This window comes from Coprinopsis cinerea (assembly GCF_000182895.1).
Source record: "Coprinopsis cinerea okayama7#130 cont3.68 mitochondrial, whole genome shotgun sequence".
Lineage (NCBI taxonomy): Eukaryota > Fungi > Basidiomycota > Agaricomycetes > Agaricales > Psathyrellaceae > Coprinopsis > Coprinopsis cinerea.
The window spans coordinates 1-27337 of NW_003307477.1; the positions used below are offsets into that span (position 1 = coordinate 1).

Sequence of the window (27337 nt, forward strand, 5' to 3'; positions counted from 1 at the left end):
AGCAACATTTTTTTATAAATCAATTGCTTATGCAAGTGTAAGAGAATAAGAGATGTTATACAAAACTAATACTAGTACAAATATAATTACTCCTTTTTCCCCTTTAATAAAATTGCTTATTTATTTTAATGCGTAAGCAAGATAATTATTAAAAAAAGTAAATGCAAGGATTGTAACCTTTGGTTACAACTATTGCATATGCAAGGGAGAAAAAAATTTTTGCTATGCGTAGTAATAAAAAAATATAGCAAAGCAAGGTAAAGATAGCTATTGCAAGATAAGATAAGATAAGATAAAAGTTGCATTAGCAGATTAAGGATTGCATCTGCAAGTCATAAAGTCTTGCTGCGCTAGGCTATTTTATTAAAAATGTTTGAAAAAATAGGATAAGAGGAAAGAAATGATAAATAATAGTAGTAGCTTCGCAACAATTATAATATTAAAATCTTTATTATTAAATTTAATAGATGTATTAACTATAGTACTTCCTATGTTATTAGCAGTTGCTTTTATGACAATAATAGAAAGAAAACAATTAGCAGCACATCAGAGAAGAGTAGGACCAAATACAGTAGGATATTATGGAGTATTACAACCCTTTGCAGATGCTTTAAAATTAATATTAAAGGAAACAGTAATACCTTCACAATCTAATAAAGTAATATTTTATTTAGCTCCAGTATCATCATTAATATTTAGTTTATTAGGATGGGGTATAATTCCTTTTGGACAAGGTTTAGCAATATCTGATTTATCAATAGGAATATTATATACTTTAGCTTTATCTTCATTAGGGATATATGGTGTTTTATTAGCAGGTTGGTCAGCAAATTCTAAATATGCTTTTTTAGGATCTTTAAGATCAACAGCAGCAATGATATCATATGAATTAATTTTAAGTTCTGCAATATTAATAATAATTATATTAACAGGTTCATTAAATTATATGACTATTATTGAAACACAAATTTCAGTTTGGTTTATTTTCCCTTTATTACCTGTTTTTATTTTTTATTTTATTGCTATTTTAGCGGAAACTTCTAGAACACCTTTTGATTTACAAGAAGCAGAATCAGAATTAGTTGCTGGATTCTTTACTGAACATTCTTCAGTACCTTTTGTATTCTTCTTCTTAGCTGAATATTCTTCTATTGTATTATTTAGTTGTATAACTGCTATATTCTTTTTAGGAGGTTATCAATTACCTGAATTATTTGTAAATAATTCTGTATTTAATATTCAATCTATTATTTTAGGTTTAAAAACATGTATTTTCTGTTTCTTTTTTGTATGGTTCAGAGCTACATTACCTAGATTAAGATATGATCAATTAATAGAATTATGTTGGTTAAATCTATTACCTGTTTGTGTCGCATTCATAATTTTAATACCAAGTATATTAATAGCATTCAATATATCACCTTACTAACTGCAGCAATTTAAATATATACCAAAGCAGAGGAGTTGCTTCGCTAGAGGAGAGGAGAATTTTTAATCATTAAAAATAAAAGAAGTCCTTTTTATTTATTGCATTAGCTACTAATAACTTAAGCAAGTAAACCCCCCTAGCTTTAAATATAAAATAAATTACAATACTTATTCCACTCCACTAGCGAAGCAACTCCACTCCACTAATAACTATTTAAACTGTTGCTAAAACTAATATGCTATAATTACTTGTATTAGTTGCTAATGCAATGGAATAAGACTTATTATTATAGCGAGTATGCTGAAATTGGTAGCCAGGTGAATCTTAGGAATTCATGAAATTTTTCGTAAGAGTTCAAGTCTCTTTGCTCGTAAAAAATAATTATAAAAGAGGTAAGATTAGTTTAATTGGTAAAATGATGTCTTGTGGCGACAATGTTCAGAGTTCGAGTCTCTGACCTACCCTCGACATGTTCAGAGTTCGAGTCTCTGACCTTACCCTAACTTTTTTATTTATGTTACTCACCCAATTTATTTATAATTTTGACAACTTGAATAAATAATATTTAAAAGGACTTATATTATTTAAAGAAAATATTATTCATTATTATAAAGTACTCATCTATTACTCACCTTAACTTCTCAATTATCGAAGGTAGAAGGTAAGAGCAAGAATTATAGTTAAATAATTAATTTTTTTTATAAATGAGTTTTATATATACTTGAGAATGAGTTGCTTCGCTAGAGAATGAGTTGCTTCGCTAGAGAATGAGAATGAGTTGCTTCGCTAGAGAAGTAAAAATAATCAGTAATGGGGGGGGGGGGTGTTGTGTGGGGTAAAAATGTTAGGTAAAATAATTAAGCAAATAAAATAACCATAGAAGAAACTAAATAAATAATAAATAATCTCATTTCAATAAATACAGTACTATCCATCAACATAGGAGTAAATACTAATAAAATTAAAGATAATAAACCAATAGTAATATATAAAGAATAAGTTGTAATAATACCAGTATCTAATTTAGCAATATTTTTACCTGCATTATAGAAATTATTAGATAATCCAAAAGGACCAAATAATTCAATACTTCCTCTATCAATTTCTTTAGATATTTTATAACCTAGTTGTAAACCTTTATTAACAAAGAAATGGTTATATAAAACATCAAAGTAATATTTACTATTAAAGAAAGAATAAACTTTTTTAATAAAGGCAAAATAATTACTTGCTTCGCTAATAGTTGTTATATTAAATAATAATTGATTCATTGGATTAGGGAAAATATTATATATAAATATTGCAGTAAATGCTCCAAATAAACTGATAAAAGCAGGTAATAATTTAATTAAAGGATTTAAAGAGAATTCTGCTTCAATTAAAGCTATATTATTAGGATGAATAAAAAGAGAATTTTTAAAGAAATCAGAACCTACTCCTACGTAAACATCCGAAAGAACAAATCCAAAGAAAATACTAAAAATAGCTAATATAAATAAAGGAATTATAGTAGCTATATTAGCTTCATGACAATTTATATAAGATTCTTTAGGTCCATTAGGATAAGTTAAGAAAACTAAACTAATTAATCTAAAACTATAGAAAGCAGTTATACCTGCTGTTATAGTTCCTAAAATATAAGCATACATACCAATAAAACTATATTGACCAAAAGCTAATTCTAAAATTAAATCTTTACTATAGAAACCAGTTAAATAAGGAGTAGCTAATAAACTTAAAGTACCAACTAACATAACAGAATAAGTAACAGGTAAAAATTTAATTAATCCTCCCATTTTTCTTACATCTTGTTCATCAGCAAAAGCATGTATTACAGCACCTGCACCTAAAAATAATAAAGCTTTAAAGAAAGCATGATTTACAGTATGCATTAAAGCAATATTATATTGACTTAATCCAATAGCCATCATCATATATCCTAATTGTGATATTGTACTAAAAGCAATTATTCTTTTTAAATCATTCTGTAATAATCCACAACTTGCTGCAAAAAAAGCTGTACTACTTCCTATTATAGTTATTATTAATAATGATGTTGGACTATATTCTAATATTGGAGAACTTCTTAATAATAAATATATTCCAGCTGTTACTAGTGTAGCTGCATGTAATAATGCACTTACTGGTGTTGGAGCTTCCATACTTCCTGGTAACCAAGAATGTAATGGTATATTAGCACTTTTAGCTAAAGCACCACCTAATAATAATAAAGAAATAATAGTAATAGCAGTTTCATTCATATAAGGTACTAAAGTAAATATTTGATTATAATTTAAAGAACCAAATAATGCAAATATAGAAAAGAATCCAATACTCATTAACATATCTCCTCCTCTATTCATTGTAAATGCTAATATAGCAGATTTATTTGCTTGTATTCTAGTAAAATAATAATTAATTAATAAATAAGATACTACTCCTATTGCTTCCCATCCTATAAACATTACAAAATAATTTCCACCACTTATTAATATTAACATTCCTGCTGTAAAAGCTGATAAATAAGAAAAAAATCTTTGATTATGAGGATCAGTTGATAAGTAATCTATTGTATAAATATGTATTAAAGTTGAACAATATATTACAGCTAAACCTAATGATACTGTTAATTGATCAAAATAAAATTCCCATCTTATGTTCATTATTTCTGATTCTATCCAACTTCCTAAATTTATACTTACTTCTGATCCACTTAATCCTACTTCATAATAAGCTATACTTATTAATATTGAACTAAGTATTAAACAAGTACAAGTTATTATTTTTGATCCTGTAACTCCTACTTTTCTTCCTAATAATCCTGATATTAAAGATCCTATTAAAGGTAATACTATTATTGATAAATACATTAACTTCTTAATGATATTGTACCTCTTAATCTATAATATGCTACTAATATACTTAAACCTATAACTGATTCTGCTCCAGCTATTGTTATTATAAATATACTAAAAGTTTGACCTATACTGTCATCAAATCCATAAGACATAATTAATACTAATAAAGTAACTGATAATAACATTATTTCTATCGCTATTATCATTAATATAATATTCTTTCTATTTAATATAAAACCTAATATCCCTATTAAAAATAATATTAAAGGTAAATTCATTTGCTTTATGCAATTATTTATTGCTCTCCAATCCAGACCAATCCTCTGTTTAGTTCTTTAGTTACTTGCTTTAAATATTTTATTTGCATAAGCAATTTAAAAAAATATTTATCTTTTCTTTATTTTCCTCCCTCCTATTAATTCCCTTGCGATAGATAGCAATTGCTACGCAAGAAAAATATTGTAACCTTTGGTAACCAGGGCAGCAACCAGGAGTTGTTTTGGAGAAAAAAATAAATAAAAAAGGTAACTAAGTAATTCTTCTGATTCTTATTGCCTCCTACATTGTAGTAGCTTACGCAACTATTTTTCCTTTGCATAAGCAATTAAAAAAAAATTAGCAACTGCAGGAGACAGGAAAATATTTCCATTTTTGATTTTTAAACTATCTGTAGCTATCCTTAGTAGCTTACTTTCTTATGTAATAATTGCAATTATTATTGATTTTGCAAGAAGTCTCCGGCCTCCGGCCTTCGGCCTTGTTCTTAGGAAGTAGAGTAATCGAAACTCTGTCTGCAATGTGTAAAATTACTGCTAAACCACTCAGCTAACCTCCTTTTCCTCATTTTATTTATCCCTTGCATATGCAACCCTCCTGCTCGTGCAGCTGCGCTGGTAACCTTTGGTTACAACTCTCAACTCTTTGCGGTAAGCTATTAGATCGGGACAAGAATCTATAGGTGGGGGGGGGTGTTATTCTTAATAATAAGCAATTAAATTACTTACAATTTTTTATTAAAATTATGAGTAAAGTAATAAGAATGCCATCATTAATGCGAATAATCCTGTAGCTTCCGCTAAAGCGAAACCTAAGATTGCATAAGTGAATAATTGACCTCTAAGTTGTGGATTTCTTGCTGTTGCTATGATTAATGAACCAAATACTGTCCCAATCCCTGCTCCAGCTCCTATTAAACCTGAACAAGCTAAACCTGCTCCAATGTATTTTGCTGCTGCTAACATTGTAAATTTAAATAATTAATAGTGTCTATCATACTTTGGTAATTAATAAGATTTCCTTAATACTCTTATAAAAATTAATTACTAATAACAATAATAGAAAACATAGCTAATAATAAAATAAAACTTAATAATAAAAATAAAATACTTGCATAAGTGTATAAAGTATGTCCTAATACTTCAATTTGTTGGAAATCTAAAACAAATAAATCGTTTATAGTTGTTGTTGAATTATTAAGACTCTTGCTTATGCAACCAATATTTAAATCTTTTAATTCCATTGGCAATACAGAATTAACTGATACATTATTTATTTCTTGCAATTGCAATGAATTATATAAAGAATTTAAATCAATTAATAAAGAATTTAAAGAATTTAATATTCCTCCAGCATTAGCAGATCCTTCCTGTCCCGAAACAATAAATAATTGCATAAAGCTAGGATTATTAATTGCAAAAGATAAACTAGGAACGTTATATATATTTAAAGGAACAATAGTAAATATTATAAATAAAAATACTGAACCAATTATAATAGCGATTGGTAAATTTTTAGTGTATTGACTTCCTGTTTCTAAAATATCTGTTAGTTTTATATTTATCATCATTATTACAAATAAAAATAAAACAGCTATTGCACCTACATATATTACTATATATGATAAACCTAAAAATTGTATTCCTATTAATATTAAATAACCAGCTGCTGATACAAAAGTAGAAATTAAAAATATAACTGATATAACTGGATTTTTAGCTGTAATTGTTAAAATACTAGAAAGTAAAGTACCAAAAGCTAATAGATTTATAAATAAAGTTTTTATATTCATATTTTACTTATTACTTATTTTTTTTTAATTAATTTAATTATTGCTTGCTTCACTCTTCCTTTAATCTTTTTCCTTTGCTAGTTATAGTTATAGAACAAATACTTGCTTATGCAACTAGCTACAACAGATAAAGAAGTTAGCAATACAAAACTTAAAACCTTTCAATATTTTCTTCTCTTTCTCTCTACTCTACTCAACTCCTGCTGCTGCGCTGGTGTAAGCAAGGGAAACATTTATACAAGTAAATAAATTAAAGGTTAATAACTAAATTCTCCTCTTTCGGCTCTCCTGACAACTTGCATATGCAACCTTTTTTAAGAATTAATTTAGTAGGTTGTGTACCAACCAAGAAATTATGACCTATACTATTTCATTTTCCCCTCCTTAGTATTATTGCTTATTATTTTTTTCTCCTCTCCCCTCTCCTTCATGTTGCTAATGCAATTGCTACGCAAGGATTGCTTATGCAAGGAGAAAAAAATAAAGAAAGCAATTGTTACCTTTGGTTATTACCAGGAGAATAATAAAGGCAGGATGACTATGCATACATTAATATATTACAGTGAAAGCAGCAGTGTTAGCAGCTATTTTTAACAATTCTGCGTATCGCTGCTGCTCCTTTTTTGTTTAATTGCTTATGCAAGCAAGAGTTAAGAAGGAATTGAACCTTTCTTTTTTAGACTTTGCAGGTCTACTACAGAACCATCTGTAAACTTAACCCTTACGCTTCCAGCATAGTAACCGAAGGTAACTATTAATTAAAATCCTTGCATTAGCAATAATAAAAAATTACTTGCTTTTATTTTTTTTTCCTTTGTTGCATATGCAATAGTTGTAACCTTTTGTTAGTTGTTGTTATTGCATTAATTACTATTATCAGCGCAGGAATAACAACTCCTGCTGCGCTGGCGTAAGCTACTACTTGCGATTAAAAAGGAGAATTGCCAATGCAAGGAGAAAATTTATTCTTTTCCGGATTCGAACCAGAATATGCACTTTAGAAGAATGCTGTTCTAACCATTGAACTAAAAGAATTTTTATTGCAATTGCATTAATTACTATCACTAGCGCAGGAATAACAACTACAAAACTTGCGTAAGCTACAGCTGTAAATGCTGAAAATTTTATTGCATATGTTACGTTAGCTTTAGTTAGTTGTAACCTTAGCAATAAAAAAAATTTTTATTGCATTAGCAACTATCGCCACCAGGAAGGTTACAACAGGATTGCTTATGCTAGAGAAATAATAATAATTATACGGGCACTGTCGGATTCGAACCGACGACTTTTGTAAAGTACTCGTTTTCAAGACGAGCGCCATAAACCAGACTCGACCAAGTACCCTTATTTATTTTTTTCCTTGCTTCTGCAATCCTATTGCTATTAGTTATCTCTCCAAACAAAACCTCAACCTTGCATATGCAACCCTACCGATTTATCTGCAGTAATTATTTTCCTGCTACTGCACTGGTAACCTCAGCATTTGCAGTCCTGTTATTTTTTTTTTAACTACAAGCAATTGCTTCTGTTGCATATGCAAGGGAAAGATAAAACTACCTGCGATAGCAGTAAATATACTTATATATGTAAGAAATAATAATTTTTTAGTTACCTCTCCTGCCCTGCCCTGCCTTGCCCTGCCCTGCCCTGCGCTACACTAGTTATTGCATTAATTACTTGCATTGGCAACGCCAACTCATTGCTTATGCAATTGCTACCGCAAGGAGTAATAAGTAAAACTTTTAATCTTAATTTTCCACCATGAAGACCTGTGTCAAGATAAAAATTAGTTGCTTCGCTAGTGTAGCAATAGCTAGTACTCATCATTTTTATTACGTTCATTATCAGAATTATAAGTAGTAGCTTAGCTACTAGGACTAGGCTAGGCTAGGCTAGGAGAGAAAGGTTAGCATTATATTTTCTCCTAGTTGCTAGCTTATGCTAGCTGTTATTGCATTAGTTACTATTACCTAGTGAGTGGGAGGGGAGTGCAATAGTATTAGGGGGGGGGGTTAATAAATTCTTAACTTAAATTAGTGTAATTCTATAGCATCTTTTAAATATGAACAAACTAATAATGTGAAAACAAATGCTTGGATTAAAGAAACAGCTATTTCTAAACCTACTAAAGCTAAGAAAATAGTGAAAGGTATTAAAGTAATAATGGCTACAATTATATTACCAGTAAATAATTTATATAAATAAGTTGATAATATTTTTAATAATGTATGACCAGCAACAATATTAGCAAATAACCTTACTCCTAAAGATACTGCTCTAGCTAAATATGATATTAATTCAATTAATGCTAATAAAGGTACTAATCCTAAAGGAGTTCCAGCAGGAATAAAGAAAGAAAAGAATTTAACACCATGTATTGAAAGTGATAATATAGTTACACCTATAAATATTGTTAAACTTAATCCTAAAGCTACTACTCCACTAGCTGTTACAGCAAATGAATAAGGAACATTAGATATTAAATTACCAATTAATATAAAAAAGAATATTGAATAAACAAAAGGTAAATATACTTCACTATGGCTTCCTACTTGTTCTCTTACCATTGTATTTAAACTAGCAAAAGATGATTCTAATGATATAGACCATTTACTTGGAATTAAATTATAATCATTATTTCCATAAAAATGTAAACCTACTACTATTAATAAAATAAATATACTATATAAAGCTAAATTTGTTAAACTTATATGAATATAACCTAATATAGGTGCATTTATACCTATTAAACTAGTTACTTCAAATTGACTTAAAGGAGATAATATAAATAAATTTATATTAGACATTTTAATTTGATTTCTACTATAACTCTCTTACTAGCTATCGCAAGTAATTCCCTTGCATTAGCAACCGTAATTAAAAAAAATAAAAAACAATTGCTTATGCAACCGGTTGCTAATATTTATTTTTTTTTTTACTAGCAAATAAAGCTAGAAAATATATTATAGCAAGGGGAGCCATTTAATTTTACTATCACAATAATTCTACTTTTATTGTTTTTAAAAGAATAAAAACCTAGTTATTGCATTAGCAACTAATAATAGCTGCAATAGTTGTAGTTGCGTAAGCTACAACTACAAGTATTAAGCCTATAATTTAATGGTAGAATGATTTCTTGATGAGGAATTTGTAGAAGTTCAAATCTTCTTGGGCTTAAATTATTTTTTTTTCTTTTCTAGCGTAGCAATTAATCTAATCTTAAATAGCAGTTGCTTATTTTTTTAATTGCATAAGCTAGGGGGGAGCAAGTAAGTAGTTAGATTGCTAATTATTAATAAATAATAATTGCTTTTAAAAAATTTTTTTTTTTTAAGCATTAGCAACAATAAACCAATTTAAAAAAAGCAAGAGTTTCTTTCTCCTAGCGAAGCAACTCAATAGTTGTAGTTGTAGCTTACGCAACTACTTGCATTGGCAATACAATAAATTTTGTTTTTTATTGGTTGGCAAGGATTGTAACTTGCGATCGCAAGTTACCAACGCAGCAGGAGGAGTTGTAACCTTCTTGCTTAAGGAATACTAGAAGGAACAAATATTAAATTATTTTACTACTTACTAGTAACAATTAAAAAAAAAATAAAGCAAGAAGCTAGTAAGGTAGAAAATAAATAAATAAAAGGTTTGTTATTGCTTGCCTTTTTTTTTTATTACCAACCAAAGGTCTGCTGCGCTGTAGCTTGCTAAACAGCTAAGCCTTTGGTATAAATTGAAAGTAGGTAAGTAATAGAACGAACAAAATAATTGCTTTATTTTTTAATTTTACCCAAGCAAGCAGCTGCAGCAGCAGCAATAAAAATATTGCTTTTGCTACTTGCTTACGCTATAAAAAATAAAGTATTTGCACTTGCGATAGCAAGTAATAAAATAAAAATGAGATTATTAAAAAGTCATGTATTACTTAGATTATTTAATTCTTATGTAGTTGATTCTCCTCAACCAGCTAATTTAAGTTATTTATGGAATTTTGGTTCTTTATTAGCAGTATGTTTAATAATACAAATATTAACAGGAGCATTTTTAGCAATGCATTATACGCCAAATGTAGATTTTGCTTTTAATAGTGTAGAACATATAATGAGAGATGTTAATAATGGATGGATAGTAAGATATACTCATGCAAATGTAGCATCTTTCTTTTTTATATTTGTATATATGCATATAGCAAGAGGTATTTATTATGGTTCATATAAATCACCTAGAGTATTAGTTTGGTCAATTGGAACTATAATTTTAATATTAATGATGGCTTTTTTAAATTATGGGCCAAAATGCACAAATACTTAGTAGTTGTAGCTTACGCAACTACAAGTATTAATGTATAGTCCTATTATTTTAATTATGTAATCTATATAGAAAAATAATTATTATATAATAGAATACCCTGACAGGGGTATTGACTTAATTTATCTTAGTAGTTGTAGCTTACGCAACTACAAGTAGCCTAGCTAAGTAAAGGCAAGGGTCAATTAAGTTGGCGATATCAGTGAAAACGGTCAACCAAAAAAATAGATTTTAGAGACCGTCGGTGATATATATCATCGCTACAGACTGGGTCACTGGTGGGTGCCTGAAATGGTGCTTAATGTACAGTCGGAATTTTCGGGAATAATTCCTCACAAGGCCTTAAGTGATATTTATTAGAAAGAGTTTTTATCCTAAACTTGAGGAATAATAGATTGATAAGGTACATGGAGCTAGATTTTCTATTTACCTTTGCCCGCAGGTAATTTTTTTATAAAAAAAAATAACTAAGCAAAGGCAAGGGAAAATAATTTAGCTTTGAAAATTTGATAGCTTTTTTAGGATATGTATTACCATATGGACAAATGTCATTATGGGGTGCAACAGTTATTACTAATTTATTATCAGCAATACCTGTATTTGGTCAAGATTTAGTTGAATTAATATGGGGTGGATTTTCTGTATCAAATGCTACATTAAATAGATTCTTTTCTTTACATTATTTATTACCATTTTTATTAGCTGCATTAGCTTTAGGTCATTTAATAGCATTACATGTACATGGATCAAATAATCCAAATGGAGTTACTTCAAGTGGAGATAGATATGCAATGCATCCTTACTTTATATTTAAAGATTTAGTAACTATTTTTGCATTCTTTTTAATCTTATCTATTATAGTTTTCTTCTATCCTAATTTATTAGGACATTCTGATAATTATATTCCAGCTGATCCTATGGTTACTCCTGCTTCTATTGTACCTGAATGGTATTTATTACCATTTTATGCTATATTAAGAAGTATTCCTAATAAATTATTAGGAGTAATAGCTATGTTCGGGTCATTATTAATATTATTAATATTACCTATTGCTGATTTATCTAGAATTAGAGGTTCTCAATTTAGACCTGCTATGAAATTAGCTTTCTGGTTCTTCGTTGTTGATTTTATAATTTTAATGTGGATAGGTTCTCAACACCCTAATTCTCCTTATGTTGAAATTGGACAAATCTCTACAGCATTCTATTTTGCATGGTTCTTAATTATTGTACCTGCAATTGGTATAGTAGAAAATACTTTAATGGATATTGCTACTGAATCTTAATAAATAACAACCACCCAGATTGCCAATTAACCCCCCTAGTTTTATTTTTAATTGCTAATGCAAGGGGTTAATTAGTTATAACTGTGGAAAACTAATGAAATAATAACTAGCTAGACTTATCTATATAAGTATAAATAAAAAATTTAAATAATTGCTTTATTTTTCAGCATTGGCAGCTGGTAGCTTACGCAAGAATTGTTGTTGTTATTCCTGCGCTGGCGATAGTAATTAATGCAATTGCTACGCAAGTAAATATTTTTCCTTAAATTATTGCTAGCAAATTTTTAATAATAAGCAAAACTACAAGAGGGAGTATTCTAATTGGTTAAGGAGCTTACTTTGGGAGTAAGAAGTTGCACGTTCGAGTCGTGTCTCCCTCATCCTAATTCTAGTAATTGCTTGAATAAAAAAAAATAAGCATTGCAACTGCTAGCAATAAAAAAATAAAGGGTTACTAATGCAAAAGAGTCGTAACCAAAGGTTACAACTACTTGCGTAAGCTACTACTAGCAAGAGGGAGTAAATTAATTAAAGGTCTTATGGCTGAGTGGTTTAAGCGAAGTACTGTTAATACTTTTTACAGGGGTTCAATTCCTCTTAAGGCCTTATTAAAAAAATTAGTTATAACCAAAGGTTACAACTCCTGCTGCGCTGGCGTAAGCTACTACTAGCGTAAGCTACAACTAGCACAAGTAATTGCGAAATGGTGTAAATGGTTAACACGATAGCCTCATGAGCTTTAACTTTAGGTTCAATTCCTAATTTCGCACAATTCTCTCCTGCCCTGCCAGGTATTAGTAATAATTGTAGTTGCGTAAGCTACTACTTGCGTAAGCTACTTGCATTGGCAAAAGCAATAAAAAAATAATTAAAGGTCCTTTAGTATAGTGGTTCGTACGACTCCCTTTCAAGGAGTAGGGATCAGTTCAAATCTGATAAGGATCAAATAAATACCATAAATTAGTATTTTATTAAGCCTCGGTTGCTTAGTGGTCAAAGCGCTATTCTGAAGATATAGAGATGGGAGTTCAATTCTCTCCCGGGGCATTAATTTTTTTTAATTAGTTATTATTCAGTTACTCCTGGTTAGATAGCTAGTAACTGGCTAACAATGGTTATAATAAATATAATAATTAAAGCCGATATAGTTTAATTGGTAAAACGGATTCCTTGTAAGATTTTGATATTGGTTCAACTCCAGTTTTCGGCAAATAAAAAATTAAAGCAATTACTTGCTTAAGCAAGTAGTAGTAACTAACTATCGCCAGCGCATTGCTTCTGCAATTGCTACCGCAAGGAGTAACTACTTAAAAAAAAAGAGTTGCGGTAGCAAGCTTATGCAATAATATAAAATAATTTGAGTTGTAGTTTAATTTGGGAAAACACCATTTTTTGGTAATGGCTTATATCAGTTCGAGTCTGGTCAACTCAGTTGTTACTTATTGTAACGTTAGCAATTACTTACGAAAGCTATTGCATAAGCAATTGTTTTTTTATTTTTTTTTTTAATTGCTAATGCAAGGATTGTAACCTTTTGTTAGTTGTAGTTGCGTAAGCTACTACAAAAATAAAGCAATTGCTTCTGCTAGAGAGTTGCTTCGCTACTGCTACATCAAGAGAGGGAAAAATTAATACTCCTGCTGCTGCGCTGGCAATTAAAAATAAGTTGTTTTTTGGCTTACCAAAGGAAAGGTTACAACAACAAGTAGGAGGGTTTGGTTTGGAGAGATAAATATAAGGAAAAAGACTTTAGCATAATGGTTAATGCAGTTCGCTCATAATGGATATTATAAGGGTTCAACTCCCTTAGGTCTTAATTTATATTCTGCTGTCACTCTCACTCCTTCTGTTACCAGCACAGGTGAATATGCAAGGAATAATCGTCATTGGTAAGATAACACGATTGCTAATCGTTTGGGTAATACCCTTGGGCGTTCGACTCGCCTTTATTCCGTTTTTCAGAAACTCCTGGTTAGATAGTTGCTAATGCAATAACAGTTAAATTTTAATTGCTTATGCAAAACAACAACTGGTTTTATACTAGCGTAGCAATTTTATATTAGTTGTAACAACTGAAAAGCTAAAAATACTGCTACGCTGCTGTTAATATAAGTATAAATATTAATTTGCATATTTAAGAAACCTCAGCATTTGTAGCTTACCGCAAGTAATGGAAAAAGTTATTAGCAGCTTACTTGCATAAGCAACTGTAATTAAAAAAAAAATTATTGCTTATTTTTTTAACCAAAGATTCCTCCTACTAGGGAAAAATAGGGCAGGTGATCCGATTGGTAATGGTGATTCTCTGTAAAAGAATTGGTTAACGCCAAAAAAGGTTCGATTCCTTTACTGCTCATAATACTAGCCAGTAACTCCTGCTTGCATAAGCAATGCGCTGGCGATAATTGCTAATGCAATAACAGTTATTTTTAATTATTACTAATCACTTGAGGTAAGCTACAGCTATAAGCAACTGTGACTGTCACTGCTGTTATAATATTTATCTAATAAATATTTGCTACAGCGCAGCAGACCTTTGGTTAATAAGCAATTAATTTTCAGCATTGGCAGCAGGTCTGCTGTGCTGGTAAGTTAAAAAATAAAGCAATTGCTTCTATTGCCAATGCAATTGCTACGCAAGAAAAAAGAATTAACAACTAACGTAAGCTACCAGAAGAAATAAGGGGAAATCTGATAATGGTTAATCGGTTATATTTGCAATATAATTATGATAGTTCGAATCTATCTTTCTCCAAAAAATTTTTTTTTTAATTGCATAAGCAAGTAGTTGTATCGCCAATGCAACTACAATTGCTTCTTTTTAATTATGCAAGATAAACAGAAAGAGCGTAGTATAATGGTAGTATAGCGGTCTCCAAAACTGTTTGTAGGTGTTCGATTCGCCTCGCTCTTGTAAATATTTTTTTTTTCCTTGTATTGCATAAGCTACTTGCATTGGCAATACAAATAAGAATAAAGTGATTTAATTGCTTTAAAATAAATATTATAGTTAATATTATTAAAAGAGTTACTTAGGCTAGCATAATAATTTATTCTTAGTATTATATTTACTAGAAATAACGAACATGTTGAAATTGGTAAACAATCTTCTCTTAAGCAGAAGTGGGAGTAATCCCTTAAGAGTTCAAGTCTCTTTGTTCGTAATTTGTTTCAAAGATAGTGTACCCCCTAGTAACTTGCTATCGCTAGTTACAATTTTTTTTTTTCTTGCGTAGCAATTGCATTTGCAATCCTCCTTTTTAAATAATTGTTGCCTTTGATTATAGTTACTCCTGCTGCTGCGCTGGCGATTGCAAGTTACTACTATTTGCTTATGTAATAGCAAGGATTGTTATAAAAAATTAAGGGAAAATTTTCTCTAGCGAAGCAACTCTATTGCCAATGCAAGTAGCTTACGCTACTACAACTCTAGTTGCTGTTAATATAAGTAACTGCGCTAAATCACTACTTGCTTATGCTATACAATTGTTTTGTAACCTTTTCAGTAACTCCTGCTTGCATTAGCAATGCGCTGGTAATTGTTGCTAATGCAATAACAGTTATTTTTAATTGCTTATGTAAGAAAGGTAATTAATTAATAAGAGCGTTACAGCAGATAAATTATTAGGAAGCAGAACTCGAGTGGTTGAGTGTCTCACTTTTAATGAGAAAGTTTCTGGTTCGAATCCAGGTGTTTCCATGAAAATACTTGCATTGGCAATACGCTGCTGTTGCTTAATTATTTTTTTTTTTTTTTGCAATACTCCTCTCCTTGCGGTAGCAATTGCATAAGCAATGCGCTGGCGTTGCCAATGCAAGAAATTAATGCAATCAAAAAAATTAGTTGCTTATGCAAGTAACTTGCTAGTAATCAAAGGTTACAATCCTTTTCCAATTAAGCTGAAATAGTTTAAATGGTTAAAACATACCATTCATAGCGGTAAAAAAAAGGTTCGATTCCTTTTTTCGGCTCAATTAATATAATTAAGATATCTAAAACTGGTATTTTTCTCTTGCATAAGCAATCCTTGCGGTAGCAATAGCATAAGTAACTAAACTACTAGTGTTGCCAATGCAAGTAATACCTGGAAAAATGTTGAAAAGTCCACTGGAAATAAAATAATTGTAATATATAATATAACTTGCTTAAGCAAGTGGAAAATTAATTATAGAAAATATTCAAGTATTGCTTATTTTAAAGCAAATAATTGATAAGAAAGTAACTCCTATATTATATCCTATGATAAATTCTATTAATCAGTTGTATTGTTTTACTTACCAAAGGTCTGCTACGCTGTAGCAATTTGATTAAATAAAGCAAAATAACAATCCCTCTTGCTTAATTTATAATAGCAATAGATGAGTTGTATTGCCAATGCAAGTAGCTTATGCTACTACAACTAGAGAAGAGAGAGGAGAGAACATAAGTGTGCTTATAGATATACTTAATAATTAGTTAAAGGGATAGTTGATATCCCCTCCTAAGGGTTGCATATGCAAGGGAGAGATAAACACTAGCGAAGCAACTATATTTTATTTAAAAAAATAAAAAAAAAACTATTGCATAAGCAAGTAGTAGTTTAGCAAGTAGTAGTTAATAATAAAAATAAAAGGGTTTCAATATATTAATCCTTGCATTGGCAATATGCAATTTAAAACTAGTTGTTTTGCTAACCAAAGGTTAAAATCCTAATTAGTAACTAGCAGCAGCTACTAATATATTTCACCTAATAAATATAAGTATATATTACTTAACTTAATAATCAACTGCTACTTAGCTTTTGGAAAAAAAAGTATTTATGACTGCGATCAAGTATAATTAATTAACATTATAAAATTTTAAATTGCTAATGCAAAATCAATTGTATTGGCAATACAAGTATTATGTATTGCTTACGCAAGTAAGTAAGTCTTGATGATAATTTTATTTAATTTACAAATAATTAGTTGCATCTTCAACTCCTTACTTGCATATGCAAGGTTTTAACTAATATCTGTTGCCAATGCAACTAGAGGAGAGGAGTTAAAGTTAGCAACAAATCAATTGCTTATGCAAGAAAATACAATTGCGCTAGGCAGCGCAAGGCAAGATAATTATTTATAGAGAGAAAATGACAAATAATATAGCAAAATTCCAACATTTTCCTTTTCATTTAGTAGATCCTTCTCCTTGGCCTATTTTAACTGCTTTTTCTTTATTAAATTTAACAATAGGTGGAGTTTTATATATGCATGGATATAGTTATGGAGGATATGTTTTAAGTCTAGGATTCATATTAACAGTTTATTCTATGACATTATGGTTTAAAGATGTTGTAATAGAAGCAACATATTTAGGACACCATACAAAAGAAGTAAAAAATGGAATAATGATAGGATTAATTTTATTCATTGTAAGTGAAGCATTTGCTTTCTTATCTGTTTTCTGGGCTTTCTTCCATTCTAGTTTATCTCCTGCTATTGAAATAGGAGGTGTTTGGCCTCCAATAGGTATTACACCTTTAGATCCTTTTGCAATACCTTTATTAAATACTTTCTTATTATTATCAAGTGGAGCATTTATTACTTATGGTCATCATGCTTTAATTGCTGGTAATAGAAAAGGAGCAATAGATGGAGTATTAATATCTATAATATTAGCTTTAATCTTTACTGCTTTACAATATTATGAATATTCTGTTGCTGGATTTACTATAGCAGATGGTGTATATGGATCAGCTTTTTATGCTTCAACTGGTTTACATGGTTTCCATGTTATAATTGGAACTATATTTATAGCAGTAGCTTTTATAAGAATAATTAACTATCAATTAACAAATAAACACCACAATGGATTTGAATCAAGTATTCTTTACTGGCACTTTGTTGATGTTGTTTGGTTATTCTTATTTGTAGCTGTTTATTTCTGGGGAAATACTTAATTATAGCTTTTAATTATTTTTATTACCAGCGTAGCATACATTACCTTACACTACCCCCCCCTAATATCTTATGCTAGTAATTGTAATTGTTGCGAAGCTACAAACAACTGAAAAGTTACTTGCAAATGCTTATTAAGTAAATTAAGTGATAGTATAAACCCTATAAGCCCAAAAGCATGCAACAGTTATTTATAATAAATATTATTGTTTAAAAATTATTTACTTGCGTAGCAATTGCTATACAAGCGTATACAAGCGTATACAAGCGTATACAAGCGTATTACTTACTTACTTTTTTCTCTTATTCATACCATTAATTGCTACGCTAGAGTTGTAGTTTACGCAACTAGTAAGAGAAAAAATTAAAGAAAGCAATTGTTACTTATTATTACCAGCACAGCAGCAGGAGTAATAAGTGGTAAGAAAATGCTGAAAATTTTAAAGCTATTGCTTGCTATGATTCCAAAAATTTTTTCCTTGCGGTAGCAATTGCATATGCAATAGTTGTAACCTTTGGTAACTACTTGCTTATGCAATAGCAAAAAAAAATTAGCAACTAAGGAAAAGTAGATTAAAAAAAATAAAGCGTATGCAGTAATTGCTATCGTTAAAAAAAATTTTTTTTTTCTCCCTTGCGAAGCTAGTGAAGCTAGTGAAGCAAGTAAGGAGAATAGATAAATTCACAAAGCCACAAGAAAATGATAACATCCTTAATATTAATTCCTATAATTGGTTCATTAATTTTATTACCTATGGATAATACCCTAAAAAGTGAAAATGAGATGAAAAAAATAGCATTGATAACTTCTTTAATTAATTTTTTCATTTCTTTATTTATTTGGTATAATTTTGATTCAAATACAACACAATATCAATTTGTATCAGAATTTAATAGTCCTTATTTACAATTTTGTCATTTAAATTTTGGAATAGATGGAATATCATTATATTTTGTATTATTAACGACATTTATAAGTCCAATTGCGATATTATCAAATTATAATTTAAGTTTTATAACAAATGATGGTGAAAAAACAACAACTGGGAATAAATTAAAATTATTTTTAATCTCTTTCTTAATCTTAGAAAGTTTACAAATATGTGCTTTTGTATCATTAGATTTATTATTATTTTATATTTTTTTTGAAAGTGTTTTACCTATTTTATTTGTTATTATAATTATTTTTGGACATGGATTTGATAGATTTAGATCTGCTTTTTTATTATTTTTATATACTTTAGCAGGAAGTTTACCTATGTTATTAAGTATATTAATGATTTATAGTTATATAGGATCTACAGATTTTCAATTAATATCTCTTCCAGAATATGAAATTAGTTTATCAAGTCAAAAATTATTATGGTTAGGATTTTTTATAGCTTTTGCAGTTAAAACTCCTTTATATCCATTTATTATTTGGTTACCTAAAGCTCATAGTGATTCACCTTTAGCAGGATCTATATTATTAGCAGCAACAATATTAAAATTAGCAACATATGGTTATTTAAGAGTTTTAATACAAATATTACCAGATGCAACTCATTATTTTAGTCCTTTAGTACAAAGTATTGCTATTATATCTTTAATTTATGCTAGTTTCTCTACTATTATTCAACAAGATACTAAAAGATTAATTGCATATAGTAGTGTATGTCATATGGCTGTAGTAGTTTTAGGTTTATTTTCTAATACAATACAAGGAATTGAAGGTGCTATTTTATTAGCTATTGCTCATGGATTTGTAAGTCCAGCTTTATTTATATGTGTAGGTGGTATTATTTATGAAAGAACAGGTACAAGAGTTATTAAATACATAAGAGGTTTAGTAACTTATATGCCTGTATTTACTATTTTATTCTTTATTTTTACATTAGCTAATACAGGGATACCTTTATCATTAAATTTCTTAGGGGAACAACTTTCATTATTAGGAATTTGGCAAGTTAATCCTATTATAGCAGCTTTAGGTGCTACAGGTATAATATTCTCTGCAATATATTCAATATTCCTTTATAATAGATTATCTTATGGAAATTACTCTCCTCATATGGTAAAAATAGTTAAAGATATTAATAGAAGAGAATATTATTTATTAATAGCTTTATTAATACCAACAGTATTATTAGGTATTATACCTAATGTAATATTAGATTGTTTACACTTATCAGTTTCATCATTATTATATATAATATCTTAAACCCCCCCCCCCCTAGCTAATGCAATTAGATAATTGTAGCTTACCGCAAGTAGTTGTAACCTTTTCAATGACTCATGGTTGCATATGCAATTACAATTTATTAATTATTAGAGATAAAACCTATTTATGCTAGATATAGTAAATCGGAAATAATAAAGATTAGGTGGATATTATTTCTCCCCTTATTTCTAGTCTAGTCAAAAAGTAAATTTATATCTAGCGAAGCAACTATTATACAATAAATTTTTAGCTTATTATGATTATGAATTAAAAAAAAAAATTATTTATATTTATTTATTTTTATTTATTTTTATTTATTTTTATTTATTTTTATTTATTTTTATTTATATTTATTTATATTTATTTATATTTATTTATTTTTATTTATTTTTATTTATTTTTATTTATTTATTTTTATTTATTTTTATTTATTTATTTTTATTGAAAGCTAGGGGGGTTGAGCAGCAAATGAATTTAAGATTGTATAGGTAACATTTTAAATGCATGGAATGGGATAGGGCTAGCTAATGTCCATTCAATTGTATTTACACCTTTTTCATTATTTTTAAATTCATTTAAGCTTGTAAAGTAAGGAACTACAGCCCAAGGATTATTTGAAGAATTTGGTTGGTTAGCGAATATATCATAAATAATATATCCGAATAATACAGTAGCTACTACTGATATTAATGAACCGAAACTAGATATAGCATTCCATCCACTAAATGCATCAGGATAATCTGGTATTCTTCTAGGCATTCCAGCTAATCCTAAGAAGTGTTGAGGGAAGAAAGTTAAATTAACTCCAATAAATAAAGTCCAGAAATGGATTTTACCTAGTAAATCATTAAATGTTCTTCCTACTATTTTTGGTGTCCAATAATAAAATCCTGCAAATAATGCAAATACAGCACCCATAGATAACACATAATGGAAGTGAGCAACTACATAGTAAGTATCATGGAAAGCAACATCTAATGATGCATTAGATAATACTACTCCAGTTAATCCACCTACTGTGAATAAAGCTAAGAATCCTAATACAAATAATAAAGGAGTACTAAATCTTAAACTACCTCCATATAATGTAGCTAACCAAGAAAAGATTTTAATACCTGTAGGTACAGCAATTACCATTGTAGCTGCAGTAAAATAAGCTCTAGTATCTACATCTAATCCCACTGCAAACATATGATGAGACCAAACTAAGAAACCTAAAATACCAATAGAGAACATAGCATATACCATACCAATATAACCAAATACTGGTTTACCTGAAAATGTTGATACTATATGACTTACTATTCCAAATCCAGGTATAATTAAAATATATACCTCAGGATGACCAAAGAACCAGAATAAATGTTGATATAATATTGGATCTCCTCCTCCAGCTGGATCATAGAAACTAGTATTAAAGTTTCTATCAGTTAATAACATAGTAATAGCTCCAGCTAATACAGGTAATGATAATAATAATAATATAGCTGTAATAAATATAGCCCATACAAATAAAGGTAATTTATGTAATGACATTCCATTTGTTCTCATATTTAATGTTGTACTTATGAAATTTATAGCTCCTAATAATGAAGATACTCCAGCTAAATGTAAACTAAAAATAGCTAAATCTACAGCTCCTCCTGAATGTGATTGTATTCCAGCTAATGGTGGATATACTGTCCATCCTGTACCTGCACCATTTTCAACTAATGAACTTAATAATAATAAGATTAAAGAAGGTGGCAATAACCAAAATGAAATATTATTTAATCTTGGAAAAGCCATATCTGGACTTCCACAGTGTATTGGTAAAAAATAATTTCCAAATCCACCTACTAAACCTGGCATTACCATAAAGAAAATCATTACAAAAGCATGAGCTGAAACAATTACATTAAATAATTGATGATCCCCTTGTAAAAATTGTACTCCTGGACTTGATAATTCTAATCTAATTAAAACTGAAAAAGCAGTCCCTATCATACCTGAAAATACTGAAAATATTAAATATAAAGTACCAATTTCTTTAGCATTCGTAGAATTTATCCAATTCATTTCTAAAAAATTATTTTTTTATTTGTTACTTTTCTGTTGCGCTGACCTTGTTATTTAGTTATAAAGTTTTTTTAATTAAAAACTTAACTTAATATTCTTATTCTATTCAAGTAGCAATAGCAACAAAAAGAACCCAAAACAAATTAAATTTATTTTATTTGTTTTTAATCTTTTTCTCTCTTATCTTTTCCGAATTTAAGTCACTTTTTATTTTAATTGTCATACTTTTATTTGTATTAGCAACTTAACTAACTAGCTGCTATTATTAATAATTTAAAAAAAAAAACAAATAACTTTTTTTTTAATTATTAATATAAAAGTAGACTTATTGTGATAGTAAGAATTGATGATAGCCTTATGAACTTCTTATATAGTCATATAAGATTATAAGTACTTGCAAAATAAAGCAATGTGCTGGAAAATGATTAAGAACTGCATATGCATGTAGCTACCATAACGTATAATTTATAGAACATGAAAAATACAATTAAAAACCATATTAGGTCATTAGCAAATTATTTTACTAGCTGCCAATGCTGAAAATTAACAATAGATAATAATATTTTAATGCTTTCAAGTAATAGAATTGCCATTTATATCTTTTATCTAGGTATAATGTATTTTATCTTTATCTTGCAAGCAAAGCCAGTATTAATATAACTGATTTTATATATTATTTATTAATAATTATAATAGTTTTATTCAGCGAATATTATATAATTAAGGATTCAGACAGTTTTTTTATTGGAATTTTGAAAAGATATCTCTTTTATTTCACTATAATATTGATTATAGGAATAATTGGTTATCTTATTAATTTTACTTTCTTGGATAATGTAATTCATTGTGATTCGACTGGTAATGAAGATTTGTCTATAATTAAAAGCAAAGATATAATTACTCAATCTACACAACCTACGCCACCAAATCCCCAAAATGCTAAAAATGAAAGTATTGCCAATGCAAGTAATAAATTATTGAAAATTGGTTCGGAACTAATTGAAAATAACAAGAATGAAATAAAGGAGTATGTCTCTAGAGCAGGGGCTAATGCTGGTGTGGCGACTGCTTCAGGGTATGTGGCTAAAGCTATAATGGCTAATATTAAGGGTATGCCGCTTTCAAGTAGAGTTATTGCAACAACTGCAGGAAGTAGTGTAGCATTTCTTGGTGGACAATTAGGGCTTACTCTTTCGCAAGAAATAAGAAAAGGTGCTCAAAGACACCACGAAGCAATGAATAAACTTCATAATGAAAATATAACTAAACATGATAAATCTAGTGGAAGTGGGGACGATATGACAGCTTTATCACCATTAGAACAAGGTGAATTGTCTGATAATCCATTATTAAATATAATAGATTTGTTAATAGTGTCTGGTTGGTTGGATTTATTTTTAATAATTATAATAATGTACTTTGCATTTAACCTATTATTTAAAAAAAAAATAGCAAGCAAAATAAAATCTTACCCTAGCTTAGCAAAATATGAAAAATTAAACAAAATAATTAATTTTTTATTTGTTAATAGTGAAAGAATTGATTTAATTATAATGCTATTTTTTTTAATTCTTTTTTTATTAATTAAAATAATGGATATATATCTATTAGTCATGGTTAAAGATCACCTAGATGAACTTATTTGGGTGTATAACGATATTAATAAAAAATAGTTATTTTACCAGGCGAAGGTACTAACAAATAGTTAATCTTTTATTTAGCTTCATTACCCCCCCCCCTATATTTTCTTCTTCTTCTTCTTCTTGCTATTGCATAAGTAAGAAGTAGCGTAAGCAACTACAACAACTACAAGTATTTATCTCCAGTATTTGTGTCTTGTTTTGTATTTTTATAGTTGAGAAATCATCATCCATTCCTAATAGTAGTATATATGCATAACTAATCTTTGATTAGGCATGATTATATAAATTTATGCAATTTTGTCTAAACAAAATTGTTTATTTAAGTCAATTTATTGCTTAATCCGCTAGTATTTAGACTTATTTTTACATAAATTTATTCTTTAACTTAAATAAATACTTGTTTATGTTTATTATTTATAAAAAGAACATGTAAATATTCCCTAATATAAGAAGGGGGGTTGAGTAGGTCAGATAAATTATAAATATTTACCATTACTTCCAACACAAATATCATTTTCATAGATTAAATCTCTCTTATTATCAGTCTGTTTTATTTCATACACGGAATCTAGGATACTTATTTTTCCTTCTAAATAGCTTTTAAACCATTTTTCCTGACTTAGTACCATTCTTCCATCCTTATTCAGTAATTTTTTAAAACTTTCAAAGTTTAATATACCCATTTCTTTAGTCTTTAAAATGGCTTCTTTTTTAACACCTTTAATTTTTATTACCTCCTCACCATTTTCTAACACTAAATAATAACATTTAGGTGCTAAAAAAGCAGCTTTCTCTATTACATATTCTAACTTTAACTTACCTAATTCTTTATTATCAACAATACCATTCATAACTTTATTTAACTCTGAGGGGGATAAATTTATAAAGAAAGAATCGGTATCTGTATAAAAAATAGTTATATCATCTATATTTTTAAGAACTGACATAAATTTCCTTGATTCAGCAGTGATTGAAGCTGCTAAAGCGATACAAGTATTATGAACCTTAACATTTACATCTATGTTTTTATAATTATCAGTATGTTTATAACTAACTAAAAATAATTCTTCACCATTTTCCAATGTAAAGGGTATTTCATCGTATATATCAATTTTATTCTTTTTATTAGATGCGTCATAATTTAAACTTAGATTTTGATTTGAATTAAGTATTTTTATAGTTGAGAAATCATCATCCATTCCTAATCTACCATATAATGAATTCATTATTAATTTAGTGATAAGATTCATAGGATGTGATTTCTCATATGATTTTCTTAGATTATATAGGGTATCAACAAAATCTCTGAATATATATTCTTGCTTAGAGAAAATATATCCCCACTCAATCTTAAATTTATATCCATATTTTATTGCGTTATCGATTTCACTACTATAGAACATACCTTCAAAATTTCCTAAAGGTGAAATAGTTCTCTTATCATGATGAATTTGAATAATAGGATGTTTTAACCATTTAGGAGCTGTTACTTTACAATGGAAGAAACCAACTGCTTTAGGTTTTAATTTCCTAATATCCCCTTCAAAATAAGTGATAGCCCCACATGGTAATTTAACATCTCTCATTATTGCTGGATAAAGTGAATTTACATCATATCCAAAAATATTATTAGATTTACATTCAGTAAGTGTAGGTATAAATCCTTCTACTGATTTCATAAAATTAATTCTATCTTTATTAAACTTTAAGAAAGCATCTTTATATTTTTTATTATAGAATAAAGGAACAAACATATCTGTAGATCCACCTGTATATGCTTTCTTAATATGTCTATACATATCTCCACCTATCATTGGAATTAATTTTTTCTTATTAAATTTAACTCTAAATACAGCAAAGGCTATAGATGAAATTGTAGGATATAATAGTATATTCACCTTAAAATGCTCATATACTAGTTTCTTAAATTTCTTTATTACATCATATAAAGCTATACAATCTTGTTTACAATATATAGTTGCTTCATCTTTATATTTAATTAGGGTATCCTTATTTACTTTATTGAAATCAAAGTAATATTTTTGTTGATCCTCCCCATTAAAAAATTGAGCTAATTTTCTTAAGGATAAAGGTAATACTTGATATGAATCATAAAATGTTAATGAAATTGTTGCTCTTCTAGTATTTCCTTCCTCATCCTCATAATAAATTTTCTTTTTAATTTTAATAAAGATCAATCTACCATTATTAAATACTGTATCCATATTATTATCTATTTCTAAATTTAATTCAGCTAGAGCTTTTAATATAAATACAGCATCAAAATTAGCTAAATTATGAAAATAAACATATAAGTTTCTTCCCTTTCCTCTTCCAAAATTTCTTTCTGCTATATCAAATAAATCATTAAATGCATGTTTAAACATTTGAATAGGAGATTTAAATTCAGTTAAATAATATGAATAATTAGCTAATTCTAATCTAAATGCTATTAAATAAGGTATTAAGGTATTATTAGAATCGCCACTATTATAAGTTTCAATATCACCTGTTGCAAAGTTATCTATTTCGTTATCTTCTTTCTGAACATCTATAGTTTTATAGTTCATTTTAGCTTGTGTCATTGCAATAAACGTTCCGTTATTTTCATAGTGATATAATCTACTTCCTATAGATCTTACGAATTGTCCATTTTCACTTTTTGATGAATCTATGAACTCTAACACTTCTTGACCTTTTCTTAACATTTTAACTGAATTTGTTCTTTCTCCAAATGAATCTGTATTAGTTTTAACAATAAAAATATTATTAGTATCATTTTGTATAAATGTAGTAATTGTACCATCATCATTTTCATTTATAGCAAATATGTTTCCAAATTTATTTAAACTATCAAATGGATGCACAATAGGTATTTTATAGTGACTATAATTTTGATGAATTATTTTATTTTCATCATCTATGAAATTATCATAATCTACATCTATTTTACCATCAAATACACAATAACTAAATATTATTTCATCTATGTAAGTATCATTGTATCCTGATATTTTAATTGATAACTGATTATCTAAGTAATTAAATAATATTTTTTTATCTTTATCTGATAGATTTATATATTTCTTCTTACCTAGTGTTTTAATTAATCCTGTTGATGTAACTATCCTTGTTAATATTCCTATATAAAATATTTTTTCTCCATAGGGACATATTAGGCTCCCAACTCTATTATTCCAGAAGTTATCTATTGCTATTCTTAATAATTTACTATTTAATGTTGAGGATTCCTTTAAATAGAAAGTATAGTGATTATATTTGTAGATAATTTTATTCAATTATTTAAAAGCATGGAAAAGTTAAAGGAATGTATAAACAAACTAAATAATATGACTAAAGAATCAATAACATTTATTGGGGAATTCTATGATAAGTATTTAGAATTTTTAAGTGAATTAGGCCCAGATAAAATAGTATGTGTTTTTAATATAGTAACAGGAAGTATTACTTTATCATCCTTTTTAACTGTATTATCTATCATGTTGAGTGAAAATATTATTAATAAAATTGAATTTTTGAATAATTATCCAAGAATTCTAAAATTACTTAAATT

General features: G+C 28.2%; 11 protein-coding genes and 22 non-coding genes across 33 annotated transcripts; 22 read left to right on the plus strand and 11 right to left on the minus strand. All coding sequences in view use genetic code 4, as the record gives it.

Annotated features, from left to right (window-relative positions):
• Window positions 1-400: 400 nt before the first annotated feature.
• Window positions 401-1429, plus strand: CC1G_22001 (NADH dehydrogenase subunit 1; the record flags this gene model as incomplete). Its single annotated transcript has 1 exon — window positions 401-1429. The coding sequence occupies one exon, from the start codon at window positions 401-403 to the stop codon at window positions 1427-1429; it is 1029 nt and encodes a 342-aa protein (XP_022234924.1).
• Window positions 1430-1720: 291 nt separating this feature from the next.
• On the plus strand, window positions 1721-1802 carry CC1G_22201. The gene has a single exon. It is a non-coding gene; the product is annotated as a tRNA-Leu (tRNA).
• Window positions 1803-1820: 18 nt separating this feature from the next.
• On the plus strand, window positions 1821-1893 carry CC1G_22202. The gene has a single exon. It is a non-coding gene; the product is annotated as a tRNA-His (tRNA).
• Window positions 1894-2286: 393 nt separating this feature from the next.
• Window positions 2287-3792, minus strand: CC1G_22002 (NADH dehydrogenase subunit 5; the record flags this gene model as incomplete). Its single annotated transcript has 1 exon — window positions 2287-3792. One exon carries the CDS (start codon window positions 3790-3792, stop codon window positions 2287-2289), a length of 1506 nt encoding a protein of 501 aa, XP_022234925.1.
• A 506-nt stretch (window positions 3793-4298) lies between these two features.
• CC1G_22003 (NADH dehydrogenase subunit 4L) lies at window positions 4299-4565 on the minus strand (the record flags this gene model as incomplete). Its single annotated transcript has 1 exon — window positions 4299-4565. One exon carries the CDS (start codon window positions 4563-4565, stop codon window positions 4299-4301), a length of 267 nt encoding a protein of 88 aa, XP_022234926.1.
• A 486-nt stretch (window positions 4566-5051) lies between these two features.
• CC1G_22203 lies at window positions 5052-5122 on the minus strand. Its single transcript has one exon. It is a non-coding gene; the product is annotated as a tRNA-Val (tRNA).
• Window positions 5123-5306: 184 nt separating this feature from the next.
• Window positions 5307-5528, minus strand: CC1G_22004 (ATP synthase F0 subunit 9; the record flags this gene model as incomplete). Its single annotated transcript has 1 exon — window positions 5307-5528. The coding sequence occupies one exon, from the start codon at window positions 5526-5528 to the stop codon at window positions 5307-5309; it is 222 nt and encodes a 73-aa protein (XP_022234927.1).
• A 74-nt stretch (window positions 5529-5602) lies between these two features.
• Window positions 5603-6355, minus strand: CC1G_22005 (NADH dehydrogenase subunit 6; the record flags this gene model as incomplete). The annotated part of the gene is made up of 1 exon: window positions 5603-6355. One exon carries the CDS (start codon window positions 6353-6355, stop codon window positions 5603-5605), a length of 753 nt encoding a protein of 250 aa, XP_022234928.1.
• A 647-nt stretch (window positions 6356-7002) lies between these two features.
• CC1G_22204 lies at window positions 7003-7075 on the minus strand. Its single transcript has one exon. It is a non-coding gene; the product is annotated as a tRNA-Cys (tRNA).
• Window positions 7076-7318: 243 nt separating this feature from the next.
• CC1G_22205 lies at window positions 7319-7390 on the minus strand. Its single transcript has one exon. It is a non-coding gene; the product is annotated as a tRNA-Arg (tRNA).
• Window positions 7391-7613: 223 nt separating this feature from the next.
• On the minus strand, window positions 7614-7699 carry CC1G_22206. The gene has a single exon. It is a non-coding gene; the product is annotated as a tRNA-Ser (tRNA).
• A 689-nt stretch (window positions 7700-8388) lies between these two features.
• CC1G_22006 (ATPase subunit 6) lies at window positions 8389-9162 on the minus strand (the record flags this gene model as incomplete). Its single annotated transcript has 1 exon — window positions 8389-9162. One exon carries the CDS (start codon window positions 9160-9162, stop codon window positions 8389-8391), a length of 774 nt encoding a protein of 257 aa, XP_022234929.1.
• Window positions 9163-9461: 299 nt separating this feature from the next.
• On the plus strand, window positions 9462-9532 carry CC1G_22207. The gene has a single exon. It is a non-coding gene; the product is annotated as a tRNA-Ile (tRNA).
• Window positions 9533-10246: 714 nt separating this feature from the next.
• On the plus strand, window positions 10247-11943 carry CC1G_22007 (apocytochrome b; the record flags this gene model as incomplete). The annotated part of the gene is made up of 2 exons: window positions 10247-10659; window positions 11154-11943. 2 exons carry the CDS (start codon window positions 10247-10249, stop codon window positions 11941-11943), a joined length of 1203 nt encoding a protein of 400 aa, XP_022234930.1.
• A 306-nt stretch (window positions 11944-12249) lies between these two features.
• On the plus strand, window positions 12250-12323 carry CC1G_22208. Its single transcript has one exon. It is a non-coding gene; the product is annotated as a tRNA-Pro (tRNA).
• Window positions 12324-12476: 153 nt separating this feature from the next.
• CC1G_22209 lies at window positions 12477-12549 on the plus strand. Its single transcript has one exon. It is a non-coding gene; the product is annotated as a tRNA-Asn (tRNA).
• A 91-nt stretch (window positions 12550-12640) lies between these two features.
• Window positions 12641-12713, plus strand: CC1G_22210. Its single transcript has one exon. It is a non-coding gene; the product is annotated as a tRNA-Met (tRNA).
• A 103-nt stretch (window positions 12714-12816) lies between these two features.
• CC1G_22211 lies at window positions 12817-12888 on the plus strand. Its single transcript has one exon. It is a non-coding gene; the product is annotated as a tRNA-Glu (tRNA).
• A 30-nt stretch (window positions 12889-12918) lies between these two features.
• CC1G_22212 lies at window positions 12919-12990 on the plus strand. Its single transcript has one exon. It is a non-coding gene; the product is annotated as a tRNA-Phe (tRNA).
• A 91-nt stretch (window positions 12991-13081) lies between these two features.
• On the plus strand, window positions 13082-13153 carry CC1G_22213. The gene has a single exon. It is a non-coding gene; the product is annotated as a tRNA-Thr (tRNA).
• Window positions 13154-13301: 148 nt separating this feature from the next.
• CC1G_22214 lies at window positions 13302-13375 on the plus strand. The gene has a single exon. It is a non-coding gene; the product is annotated as a tRNA-Gln (tRNA).
• Window positions 13376-13686: 311 nt separating this feature from the next.
• Window positions 13687-13759, plus strand: CC1G_22215. Its single transcript has one exon. It is a non-coding gene; the product is annotated as a tRNA-Met (tRNA).
• Window positions 13760-13816: 57 nt separating this feature from the next.
• CC1G_22216 lies at window positions 13817-13897 on the plus strand. The gene has a single exon. It is a non-coding gene; the product is annotated as a tRNA-Ser (tRNA).
• A 319-nt stretch (window positions 13898-14216) lies between these two features.
• Window positions 14217-14299, plus strand: CC1G_22217. Its single transcript has one exon. It is a non-coding gene; the product is annotated as a tRNA-Tyr (tRNA).
• Window positions 14300-14626: 327 nt separating this feature from the next.
• CC1G_22218 lies at window positions 14627-14698 on the plus strand. Its single transcript has one exon. It is a non-coding gene; the product is annotated as a tRNA-Ala (tRNA).
• Window positions 14699-14786: 88 nt separating this feature from the next.
• Window positions 14787-14857, plus strand: CC1G_22219. Its single transcript has one exon. It is a non-coding gene; the product is annotated as a tRNA-Trp (tRNA).
• A 166-nt stretch (window positions 14858-15023) lies between these two features.
• CC1G_22220 lies at window positions 15024-15107 on the plus strand. The gene has a single exon. It is a non-coding gene; the product is annotated as a tRNA-Leu (tRNA).
• A 463-nt stretch (window positions 15108-15570) lies between these two features.
• CC1G_22221 lies at window positions 15571-15643 on the plus strand. Its single transcript has one exon. It is a non-coding gene; the product is annotated as a tRNA-Lys (tRNA).
• A 199-nt stretch (window positions 15644-15842) lies between these two features.
• Window positions 15843-15915, plus strand: CC1G_22222. The gene has a single exon. It is a non-coding gene; the product is annotated as a tRNA-Met (tRNA).
• A 1139-nt stretch (window positions 15916-17054) lies between these two features.
• CC1G_22008 (cytochrome c oxidase subunit 3) lies at window positions 17055-17864 on the plus strand (the record flags this gene model as incomplete). The annotated part of the gene is made up of 1 exon: window positions 17055-17864. One exon carries the CDS (start codon window positions 17055-17057, stop codon window positions 17862-17864), a length of 810 nt encoding a protein of 269 aa, XP_022234931.1.
• A 698-nt stretch (window positions 17865-18562) lies between these two features.
• On the plus strand, window positions 18563-20062 carry CC1G_22009 (NADH dehydrogenase subunit 4; the record flags this gene model as incomplete). The annotated part of the gene is made up of 1 exon: window positions 18563-20062. The coding sequence occupies one exon, from the start codon at window positions 18563-18565 to the stop codon at window positions 20060-20062; it is 1500 nt and encodes a 499-aa protein (XP_022234932.1).
• A 474-nt stretch (window positions 20063-20536) lies between these two features.
• CC1G_22010 (cytochrome c oxidase subunit 1) lies at window positions 20537-22120 on the minus strand (the record flags this gene model as incomplete). Its single annotated transcript has 1 exon — window positions 20537-22120. One exon carries the CDS (start codon window positions 22118-22120, stop codon window positions 20537-20539), a length of 1584 nt encoding a protein of 527 aa, XP_022234933.1.
• A 2119-nt stretch (window positions 22121-24239) lies between these two features.
• CC1G_22011 (RNA polymerase) lies at window positions 24240-27062 on the minus strand (the record flags this gene model as incomplete). The annotated part of the gene is made up of 1 exon: window positions 24240-27062. One exon carries the CDS (start codon window positions 27060-27062, stop codon window positions 24240-24242), a length of 2823 nt encoding a protein of 940 aa, XP_022234934.1.
• Between the last annotated feature and the right edge of the window lie 275 nt (window positions 27063-27337).